A 10,973-nucleotide genomic window follows, 5' to 3' on the forward strand; every position below is an offset into this window, starting at 1 on the left:
TGTTACATGGATTAATGTTGTTGATTATGAGTTTGCCAATCTACCAAAATGTATTTAAAAAATTCAAATTAAGGAATAATTCTAAGCATTGATTGCAAGATTACGTCCTTTTGTTAGCGCTAATTTGACAATTGCGTTTGACATTTGCCAGTGTGTTTTCCTGAAAAATCAATATTTTCATGAATTTTGTGCTAATTTTTGTCAATGTGTTGTAATTTAATCACATCTTAATATTATATGAATTTTAATTGACAATGAAATGGCAGTCCAATTTGTGGATACGTTGTGGTTATATTTTGGTTTGTTTACTAGGGACTGCACTCGCGGAATTAGGTAACCCCTATGAAATTTTGGGTGTTCATAGAAAAGCGTCACAATCAGAAATAAAGAAGGCGTATAGGCAACTAGCGAAAGAATGGTATGTCTTTTTGACCTAATTATTTTTTTGCTAATGCTAAAAGGCGTTATTTAAGGCACCCAGACAAAACCAAAAACCCAGAGGCTGAAGAAAAGTTTGTAAACATAAAACAGGCTTATGAATTGTTGTCTGATCCCGAGCGACGGAAAAAATACGACGATAAGGGAATAACAGAAGATGACTTTTACAACAACCCTGAACATCCTCCCTTCCATACCAGTAACCCATTTGATGACATTTTTACGGCTCATGGGGCGCATTTCAACTTTCAGGAAAACGATATCACTTTTTTCCACAAATTGTCGATATCTACAAGGTAATGCCTTAAGCAATAAAGTTGTTACGACCATGAGAATTTATTGCAGGCAATATGATAAATTAATTGTCCCAAAGAGTGAAAAAACGCCTCATTTGATTTTTTTTTACACCGATTGGTGTTTTGCTTGCCTTCAAACTGCTCCATACTGCCGAAAGTTGGTTGACAAATTGGAACCATTAGGTGTTAATTTCGTCACAGTTCATTCTGGTAGGGAACCAGCACTGGCAAGACGCCTTAACATACATGCCTTGCCATGCATTGTTTTGTTGCTTGATGGTAATGTCTTTGTCTACAAGGAAACAATAACAAGCATTCAGAGAATAATTGGTAAACTTTCAAACTTTAATAATTTTTTATGAATTTTTGGGGTTGCAGAATTCCTCAAAAATAAATTACCGTACAAACTAGTTCCAAAATTGAAACATAATGATGTGGGAGGGTTTCTCAATGGTTGGGAGGATAACAGAGTTCGCGGTCTAATTTTTGAACCGCGGCAAAATATTAGATTGCGATATTTGATAACTGCCTATCATTTCAGACACAGAGTTGCTTTTGGGCAAGTTACAAATATTTGAGTTTTGTTTTTATTTGTGCTTTAGTTTTGTAGATTCTCAAGAAATTCGGCGCAAATATCAAGTTCCTCAAGATATGGACACAGTTTTGTTGTTCAATGAAAACACGTCGTCTCCTATGGCTAGTCTCTCAATGAAAGATATCCCCACTTCCACTTTACATCATGTTGTCTCGTTGAATCAGTATCTTGCCCTGCCGAGGCTATCTTCTCAGGTTACTAAATTCTACTTTAAAAAATTTCAAATCTAAAATTAGTTCATATTTCTATAGGAAGTTTTGGAGGCTTTGTGTCCCTGCGAGTGGAACAAGCCCCGAAAGCGGCTGTGCGTTGTTTTAGTGACAAAAGCATCAACCAGTCATGATCCCCACCGACAATCTTTTCGAATTTACGCACAAAATGCACCATACAATGTCGAAAAAGTTCGTTTTGCGTACATCTATCATGACAAACAAACGGAATTTGTTAATTCTTTAATCCCCGGTAAAAAAAATATCGCTGTTTTTTTATTTTACAGAAAATATATTGCAGAAGGTGAGGAGGTCGAGCCTTTGCTTCGTATTGTAATTTTGTGGCGTAGAGACACATCACATGTTAAATATGAATGGATTAATGACAAGTGGGAATGGGAGAATAATCTTAATCAAACTACTCAAAAACTAGAAAGTACCATAAGTCGCCTATTGAGGTCTAGCGAAGCTTTGAGTTATGAAGCTCTAGTTAATGATTTATTTGATGAACACGCGAAGGGGATTTTCGGCCGAATTGCTAGTAGAGTCGGGACTTTTGTCGAGTCGGTTTATGATGGATTGAGCAAGGATCAAATTTTGCCAGCTTTGTCTATAGTCGGGACGATTATTTTTATCTTGGCTGTTGGCTACTTCATGGCATATTTGGTGTAAGTGATAAATAAATTGATCCTAACTGTTATTTCATTCATTGATTTAGGCGTTTGGAAGAAGAGAGTATTCAGCAACAAAAAGCTAAAGCAAAATCTGGAAACAACAATAACGACTCTAACTCAAGTTACCAACCCGAATTGCGTTTGCACGAATTGCGAGCCGAGAAATACAACGGACTGGTGAGACTTTTAAAACCTGGTTGTCGGACTATTCTTCTAGTAGTAGATATGCAATCATGCCGACAACTAATCCCACCCTTCCATAAAGCGGTATGGCCGTACCGAAAGTAWGTTTAATTGTTGTTATTTTTATCTTTTAAACGGAAATTTTATAGAAATAAAACATTGATGTTTTCCTATATGTATATTGAACGGGGCCTTAGCTGGTACAAGGAGTTGTTGCAATTATCCTTGCCAGAGGAGCGCGAACTGAACATAAATCCACGTAATTGCGTTGGGACAGTCTTGTCTTTAAACGGCCACAGAAAATACTTCTGCATGTTCCACGCCAAACACACTGAACGTAATGCGAAGAAACACAGATCTAAAATGCCGACGAAATTTGACGAAAAAGACTGTGAAAGTGGAACGTTTATCGGTTTTGATTCCGACTCGTCTGAATCCGAGGAGGAGCTTTTACTTCAAGAGAATTTATTGGACAGTCTGCCGAATTGGCTCGATCGATTATTTGAGGGAACAACACAACGTTATCACATCAACTATTGGCCAGACTTTCCAAATAAATAAATAACGTTAACACATAGAGTAGCCTAGAAGTTACATAGCTCATGTTATTTATCTGTTTGTTGTATTTATACATATCTGTAATGTTTGTATAATTCCATGCATTTGCAATGCTTTCTTTCTACTGTTGTGTTAATGTGAAAACGGATCTGTTGTGTTTTTCATTAAATTCTAGTCACATATTTATTGTTAGGATAGTTAACAGCTGAAGGTTGAATGAATCCAATTTCATATTGAAATTTTTCAAGTGGATTGTTAGTGTAGCTTCGAATTTATATAATTGCCTGAATTTTAAATTTACACAAAGTCGAAATTACGGGAGTGTATATAAATTATTGTGCTTCGTTTGGTTATTAAACTCCCATTCTTAATACTCATAGAGCCTATTGAATTTTAAAAAACATTTATACTAGTTCGTTAGTTGATGCTATAGACAATTTCTAGATTCTTTTTAAGACGTTTATAAACATATTTATTTGTGCCATATTATGTATTTGATAATTTAAGAGTAATAGTCCAAAAGACAATGGTGTATTACCTCGTGATTCAAATTTCCAAATAAAGTTGTTTTCATTTAAACGTATTTCAATATTTTTACTGTAAAATTTTCAACAATTTTGCAATTTACTATATTAGTTCAAAACACCCGCCAAAATGTGATCTATTCCCACCATTGAAGCTTTAAGTTTCGAACAGATGCACTTTCGGGAAAAATTTACTCAGTGTTTTTATTATTGATTTACCTCATTTTCCGTAAAAATTAAAATTTTCAAAATGAATGCGGCTATAAACATTGGTGTAGAAGATATGACTGCGACTATAGTACGATACGGATTATATGTGGGTGCTCTATTCCAAATCGTATGCTTGGCTGCTTGTATTTTTTTACCCGATACTTCAGACGACAACTGTTGGCTTTCTCGAGTTAGTTTCTCGTTAATTTTTTCATTAATTGAGTGTTAAATTAATCTTTTTTAGGGGGACAGTGACGACGAAAGCTCTGAGCAAAGTACTCCCCAAAATACGCCTCGTAGACCTTACCACAGAACTCGTAAACAAGAAAAAAAGAAGAGGCGTTAAACGGTTCCAACTTCATTAATTTTATATTATATTTATTTAAATTAAACAATAAACTGTCAACAGGCAATTAGTGAATTAGAATCTTAATAGTATTTACAAAATGTTGCATAAATACACTAAAAAAATATTCATTTTTTATCTACAGTAAAGCAAACAGGAGTAAAATACTTTAGCTCAATTATAAGTTAGGATTTAAGTGCAGCTAATCTGCTTTGCATTTCTTCAATTTCTTCCTCATCCTCAACATCCACACTTTCTGCAGGTTCTTCCACAGGCGCCGCTTTGTCGCCAACGGGGGGCGCGGGGGCCTCCCCTAATTTACCCTCAGTTATTTCCCATAATACTTTATCAATCTCACTTTGCGCCGCCTCTTCCATTTCTTCAGTGTCTTCGAAACTGTCCATTGTTTCATCTAACATCTCTTCAATTATCCCTGCTTTCATCATCTCTTTGGAGAGGTTTTGCATGGTTTGAGCCACTTCTGGGACGCGAATTAGGCGTTGCATGGCTTGCATTACTTCTGTAGATTTTGCCAGGGAGCCAGCAACGCGCAGAGTCGCTAAAATTTTATTCTTCAAAACAAATTTAAAATAATTTGTAATAACAAACCTAACTGGTTCTTCATCTGCAACATTACTGAGTTTATGTGGGCTTTGGAAGTGTAAATCCTGTTTATAGCCTGCCGTGCATGCAAAATTTCCTTTGCTAGGATTGTGCATGTGTCTTTATCATTCTTCTTAGCAGCCTCCTTAAGTGACCGTTTCACTTTTTCCTCTTCTCGTTTAATGGCTGGAAATTACTTCATTATTCTTATTATGTGTCTCAAGCCGAAACACTCACATCTGATTTGACGGTCCAGTTGGTATCCTTCTTTCCTCAATTTTGAGCTCCACTCATTTACCTTCAACATCAAAATGAAACGCAATCTAATTGAAATGAAATCTCACCATATCCTTGGGATTCCGTTCAGGTGTTTTTCCAAACAGCCCCATTTTTGAAACAAATTGTAGACCTACCCAAAATTTTCTTGCTATGATCTCATTCTCTTTTGACAATTGTTTGACAACACGGAAATTTGACAGTTGTCAAGGTCATGTGATCATTTTTCGAAAATAGGGCATTCGGGCAATTAATTTGGCAACATTTTGCGAAAAATGGAACAAGCCACCCAATCAGCGTCGTGCAGGGGGTGCTTGATGGATTGAAATTTTTTAGAATTGTCAACCATGAACTGTCAAATATTTGAAATATTGCGCCAATTTTCCATAAAAGTGCTTTAAAAAAGCTCGAACTAGTCCTAGAGTTAGAAAAGCACTTCAATATTACATAAATTTATACGTTCTTGGTAGATTCTGAAAATATCTGTGACGACATCTCGACAAATAAAATCGAACTGAACGACCTCCAGGAAAAAGATGGCGTCTMCGGTATACGTAGAAGAAGAGCTAGGAAGAAAATGGGACCGGTGTTTTTCAGATGCACTACTTAAGTTTGGTAAAAACATCATTTTATTGCTTTCTTCATAATTTTGAACGATTTGTTATAAGTTCGTGTTATGTCATCAGCATAACCTCAAACTTTTTGCCAACAGGAGGTGGGATCGTTTTAGGATCAGTCTTTTCTCTCTTGTTTTTCAAAAGAAGACGATGGCCTATTGTAATGGGTGGAGGATTTGGTATAGGAATGGCTTATTCAAATTGTGAACGGGATATAAATGCTACCATTCGTGATCGAAGTCTCTAATGTATTGTAATTTTAGTACAACATTAGATTATACTGCCGCTGGAATTCTTTCCTGTAATAAATTCTTTTGTAGAGTGTAAATAAAACTTATGTTATAACTTTATTTTCTAAACCGGCACTGAATGTATGTAGGTATTGTTATCTAATTAAATAAAGCCCATTATAATTATATGCCCACAATCAAATTGTATTTGACAACTTGACAATTTAGTTTTTAATTATTCAACCATCAATATCACTTCAAAATGGTTGAAAAAAAGTACACAAAGATTTATTTCCGACTCCTACCCACTGAAAAAATGGCTTGGAATTATTTAAAAATTTTAGATGATCATAAAACAATTTACATCAGGTGTTTGCAAGAACTTAACAAAACAAAAGAGGCCGTTCCCACATTTTGGACTTTTCACGCCGATCAAGTCTTTTTCAATCACACTCAAAAGGAGATTTACGATACCATCACCCCCGACGTGCTAGACAAGTTGGTTAAAAGATCATACAAAACTATTGTTTCAATGTTTTGATTTTTGTAGTCTTTCAAACGGACGAGATGCTGTTATTATGGCATATGGCCAAACGGGGACTGGTAAATCGTTAACAATAAACGGCTTGCAAAACCCTTTTGAGGTAATAATAAAAATAACAATTTATATAAATGTTCTTATCTATTTAAAATAAATAGAACAGAGGAATCTTACCCCGAGTTATATCAGACCTATTCCAAAATTTAAACAAAGAGGCTTCAAAAAATATTAAAATGTGCATTCAGGCCTCTTACGTTGAATTTTCGAGAACAAACATTTACGATTTGTTACAACCATACCCAAATTTGCTCAACTCCCTCAAAGAAATAACAAAAGTCAAAATACGGAGTGAGGAGGAAGCGTTAAAAATAATTTTTAGGGGCGAAGGCCGAAAAGTGTTTGCAGAAAGTGCCTCTTACCCTTCACATTCTTCGAGCAGCATCTTTACTTTCTATATTAATAAGAAAAATCTTGAAATGCAAGATAATCCGATCAGGAAGAGCAAGGTGATGTGTCTTAATGTTGATATCACAGCAGTTTTATAAATGTAAATTTAAATAGTTGCACATTGTTGATCTTGCGGGAGCTGATACTGTTGGAAATTTCAGCTGTTCTTTTAAAAATCCTTACGAGATTGGATCAGCGAATTTGGCCAAAACGCAATTAGAGCAGTTTTTTCTAGTCCTGTGTTCGCAAATTCCAGAACAGATAAAACTAAGGCAGAAGATAAACCCCATGATCCAGTATTTGGGTGATTCATTAAATAATGCAAGCATTTTGCGGTATAAAAATATATAATAATGTTCTTTCCTGGTTTTAAATCAATTTTATATTAGTCTTATTGGACACATTCGGGCCTCAAGAGAGGATTTATTGGTGACAATCTCAATGCTGAGGTTTGGTGAAATAATTGGTGGCCTGAAATCGATGAAATGTGAGATCAGTGTTAACAAAGAGGTCACGCAAGAAAGAGTTGAAAGCTTGGAAGTGCTTTATTGTAATTAATTTAATATCCAAATAACTAATTTTTGGTCTTAGAGGGAATTGAGGAGACTTAAACTTGAAAATACGTACAATTCAATTTTGATGCATCAAGACTTGGCCAAATCACTAAACGAAGAAAGATTTGCCCATATTGAAAGAACGGTGAATGAATTTTTACAGAATAAGATTTCACATCTGGCTTTGCTGAACGTTTGCGATGTTAATATTGCTTTAGAAATTTTGAAAATGATTTACAAAAAATCTGAGGAAGAAAGGGGGAAGGAGCAAGTGATGATTGTGACAAAACACAGTGGCACCAGCAGTCATAAAGTAATTAATTATGAGTCCAAGTTAAAGTGATTTTACTCACTTAATTGTAGGCTCACTCGAAATCGTCTCGTCTTTCGCACAAAACATCATCTACTGAGACACTCCCTAAAGAAAAGACCCGGTCTGGATCCGCTGTTGCTGCTTTAAAAACTTCGAGTAAATTGGGTTCGCGTATGTATTCGTTTTTCCAAATTGATTTATTTGTTGTGAATTTTTGTTTTTTGTTTTAGTACGCGAAACAGGATCAAAAACAAAATCAAGGACCAGCAGTTCAAGTTTAGTAAAACGTCCATCTACCAATAAAAGAAAATCGAGTTCGAGTGCTTCTCTCTACGACAAAAATCGGGAGAAATCAAAATCGAAGCAATCATTTGAATCGGTTCTCATGCCCCAAATTCCGCCCGAATACCACGAAGCCTGGCATGCGTACATTACAGACAAAAATGATGAATTCACCCGTTTTCAGCATTTTTATGAAAAAAATGAAGCAGCCGCGAAGAATATGTACAAGACCTATCTTAACGATTTGGATCGGTTAAGAGAAATTTCGTCAAATGTTGAGAAACACAAACACGACTTATTCTTGGTTTGGGTTTTGTTTGGTTATTTTTATTTATTGTTTGATGAATAAATAGGCCCGAATGACTCGAGAGTTCCAACGCGCGAACATCGACAAAGGCGAAACAATCAGCGAATTTGAAAAATGCTCCACAAACCGGTTGCAAACATTACAACAGGAGCAACTCGAAGTACAAGAATCAGTATTGAGGTCTCAGACAGAACTCAAAACTTACATCAATGCTTGCAAAGACATTAAAAAGGATGTGAGACGCCATTTCGATTTGTTTTGCAAAGAAAAATATAATTTGGAGATTTCTGGGTTGGAGCCTTGTGAACCCACCACTATGGTAATTGACGATTGTTAAGTTTTGTGTATTGTTTGTATTTTTAGGACATTGTTGCAACCTTAGATAAAGAAAAAGAAAAAATTGTAAAGGAAGTGCAGCCGGAAGATACCCATGAAATGAATGAAATAAAGCGATTTGAACGTTTTAAAAATTTGATCGAGTATGAGAAGAGGAGAAAAAGGTTGTATCAAATAAAACACAGGGAATGGGTGATATATTAAAAGAATGTGCAATAAAATATAAAACTCTCACTTAAATTTTTTTTCTATTCAATCATATTTTTCGCCATTTTATTAGGTATTCAAAACAATAATAAAAATAAAAAATATATCACAATAATTATTTGCAAAAATGGTGGAGGTGCCGGGTTCATATTAAAGAAATACGAAGTAAAAATCTCTTTCATGTCACTACAAGTCTTACAATAATATGATTAATAACACATTTGAAATGTAAAAAAAAGTTTTCTCACCATAAACGTTCACTGCAAAATAAAAAATTCATAACAAACATACACTATTTGTACTAAACCAGAATGAAAAAAAATATGTTGGCAAATTAATTATAAGAGTAAAAGTCCAATTTTAAGTAAATTAAGATTCATTTTTTTTATTCTCATATTTCATCTATCTGAAAAAAATAAATTCTAATCTTGTTGGGGCAAATTATTGTTTTATATTTATTAAAGATTTTAAATGTTAAATAAAAGCGCTATAACAAGCCATTCATGAATTAGTATACTATTTAAATTAAGTGCCCTATATTTTTTTAAGTTCTACAGTATTTTTTTTAACATTAAATTATAGGTAGGCAACCAGTAATACATGCGGATTAATTTTTATTTAAATGTTAATAAAAATGGTAACTCTAATTTTGAACTAATAACAATTTATAGTCGCTTACTACATTTTTATGAAATATAATTAATAAAATAAAATAAACTGTATTTTTTTAATATTTAATATTAAATAAATGAGATAATCATTTAAATTTGGCGCGGCGCGGCGCAGTCGCAGTCGGCCCAATCTGCGCAAGTAGGAAGTCGACCATTTTCCTTTTTGTCGCACCGGTTTCAAAGCACATGTGCTTTGTTAACGTCTTTAAAAAAGACTGGTAAATAACACTAAATCACAATCTAAACCATAAAATTGACAAGTTGTCAACAGTGCAGTGGTTAACGCGTCGTTATTTTAGAGCTCTCATCAAAATGAACACAGAAAAACTGAAGAAATTGCAGTCGCAAGTGCGAATCGGCGGTAAGGGCACCCCCCGGCGCAAAAAGAAGGTCGTCCACTCCACCCAGGCCACCGACGACAAAAAGCTGCAATCCTCCCTGAAGAAGCTCTCAGTGAACACGATACCAGGCATTGAAGAAGTAAACATGATCAAGGACGATGGTACGGTTATCCACTTCAATAACCCGAAGGCTCAGGCCTCTTTGGCGGCCAACACGTTCGCCATCACTGGCCACGGGGAAAACAAACAGATCACAGAGATGTTGCCGGGGATTTTAAGTCAGTTGGGGCCCGAAGGGCTCAACCAGCTCAAACGTTTAGCCAGTAGTGTCGCCAATACTGGGTTGGGGAGGATCGTCCCTGAGGACGAGGAGGATGTACCGGATCTAGTTGGGAATTTCGACGAAGCGTCGAAGGCGGAGGTTGCAAAGAAGGAAGGAGAAGACAAGCCAAAAGAAAATTAATTCAGTTTATGCTTAGTGGGCTCGAATCTATTGCTCCTATTTTTATGGTTTTGAGGACACATTTCATGGTATTTGGTGGAAATGTGTCTGCTAATATTGTACCAAATCTTTTTTTGTTAAAAATTAGACACGCAACTTGTATAGAATATTTCATAGGAAATACAAAATATTCTAATACAAATGTTTGTTATTTCTTGATGAATCTCATCTTTTTCAGTGTAAATATCAAACAAGAAATGTTAGCCAGTATAATCCAAATAATAAAAATACAGAAGACATGGAGGATTTTATTTTTAGAAAAATGCAATTACTGCGTTGTAAGCTAAATACAGATTAACTAACCGTTTAATGGGTAGTAGATTAAAAATACAATGGTGATAAGCTAATAAACATTGGCTAAATTTTAATAAGAGCAAAGTAAATATATCACAAAACAATGTTGAATAGAAGTGCTATAAGAATATACTTATTTTAATTTTAATATCGCTTAATACCTACATAATCATCTATTCTTTTTAGAAATCGATAAAAATTGCGTAATTTGATTGTGGAAAAATATTTTTGTCCTACCTACATTTTTTTCTACCCACAAAGAAATCAGATATGATTAAAATGTTAGCGTGGAGCTGTGTTCATAAACTATAACAAAAATTACATTAAAAAATTAATTATTTAAGTGTTAAATAAATAAAAATTAAATGAATGCTTGTAAAGAAAAAGATAAAATAAACTGTCTCCAATAAATTGGTAAT

The 10,973-nt window shown here is 34.7% G+C and overlaps 6 protein-coding genes across 7 annotated transcripts; 5 read left to right on the forward strand and 1 right to left on the reverse strand.

The window, feature by feature from the left end:
• The first annotated feature begins 137 nt into the window (after positions 1-137).
• LOC123010420 (dnaJ homolog subfamily C member 16) lies at positions 138-3,536 on the forward strand. The gene is made up of 8 exons (XM_044407304.1): positions 138-418; positions 474-734; positions 784-1,064; positions 1,113-1,293; positions 1,337-1,523; positions 1,581-2,206; positions 2,257-2,496; positions 2,545-3,536. The coding sequence occupies exons 1-8, from the start codon at positions 255-257 to the stop codon at positions 2,954-2,956; spliced, it is 2,352 nt and encodes a 783-aa protein (XP_044263239.1). The 5' UTR covers positions 138-254; the 3' UTR covers positions 2,957-3,536.
• A 109-nt stretch (positions 3,537-3,645) lies between these two features.
• LOC123015949 (protein anon-73B1) lies at positions 3,646-4,194 on the forward strand. The gene is made up of 2 exons (XM_044416053.1): positions 3,646-3,877; positions 3,932-4,194. Exons 1-2 carry the CDS (start codon positions 3,728-3,730, stop codon positions 4,031-4,033), a joined length of 252 nt encoding a protein of 83 aa, XP_044271988.1. The 5' UTR covers positions 3,646-3,727; the 3' UTR covers positions 4,034-4,194.
• LOC123015946 (charged multivesicular body protein 3) lies at positions 4,045-5,404 on the reverse strand. The gene is made up of 4 exons (XM_044416049.1): positions 4,981-5,404; positions 4,874-4,934; positions 4,643-4,822; positions 4,045-4,592 (listed from the first exon to the last, which is right to left on the reverse strand). Exons 1-4 carry the CDS (start codon positions 5,023-5,025, stop codon positions 4,219-4,221), a joined length of 660 nt encoding a protein of 219 aa, XP_044271984.1. The 5' UTR covers positions 5,026-5,404; the 3' UTR covers positions 4,045-4,218.
• LOC123015950 (MICOS complex subunit MIC10-like) lies at positions 5,253-5,879 on the forward strand. The gene is made up of 2 exons (XM_044416054.1): positions 5,253-5,527; positions 5,625-5,879. Exons 1-2 carry the CDS (start codon positions 5,449-5,451, stop codon positions 5,774-5,776), a joined length of 231 nt encoding a protein of 76 aa, XP_044271989.1. The 5' UTR covers positions 5,253-5,448; the 3' UTR covers positions 5,777-5,879.
• A 127-nt stretch (positions 5,880-6,006) lies between these two features.
• LOC123015945 (kinesin-like protein KIF9) lies at positions 6,007-8,762 on the forward strand. The gene is made up of 10 exons (XM_044416047.1): positions 6,007-6,257; positions 6,310-6,403; positions 6,459-6,806; positions 6,862-7,082; positions 7,137-7,287; positions 7,339-7,614; positions 7,665-7,785; positions 7,845-8,200; positions 8,250-8,522; positions 8,567-8,762. The coding sequence occupies exons 1-10, from the start codon at positions 6,022-6,024 to the stop codon at positions 8,741-8,743; spliced, it is 2,253 nt and encodes a 750-aa protein (XP_044271982.1). The 5' UTR covers positions 6,007-6,021; the 3' UTR covers positions 8,744-8,762.
• Positions 8,763-9,541: 779 nt separating this feature from the next.
• Positions 9,542-10,402, forward strand: LOC123015948 (transcription factor BTF3 homolog 4). Of its 2 annotated transcripts, none has more exons than XM_044416051.1 (2): positions 9,542-9,635; positions 9,717-10,402. In XM_044416051.1, exon 2 carries the CDS (start codon positions 9,730-9,732, stop codon positions 10,219-10,221), a length of 492 nt encoding a protein of 163 aa, XP_044271986.1. In that variant the 5' UTR covers positions 9,542-9,635; positions 9,717-9,729; the 3' UTR covers positions 10,222-10,402. The 2 variants fall into 2 exon arrangements, with proteins under 2 accessions (XP_044271986.1, XP_044271987.1); XM_044416052.1 differs by having other exon boundaries at positions 9,572-9,635; positions 9,689-10,402.
• Positions 10,403-10,973: the final 571 nt, after the last annotated feature.

The sequence above is a fragment of the Tribolium madens genome, unplaced genomic scaffold (genome assembly GCF_015345945.1).
Source record: "Tribolium madens isolate multiple individuals breed KSU strain unplaced genomic scaffold, Tmad_KSU_1.1 Scaffold_19;HRSCAF=116;Tcas5.2_LG9, whole genome shotgun sequence".
NCBI lineage: Eukaryota > Metazoa > Arthropoda > Insecta > Coleoptera > Tenebrionidae > Tribolium > Tribolium madens.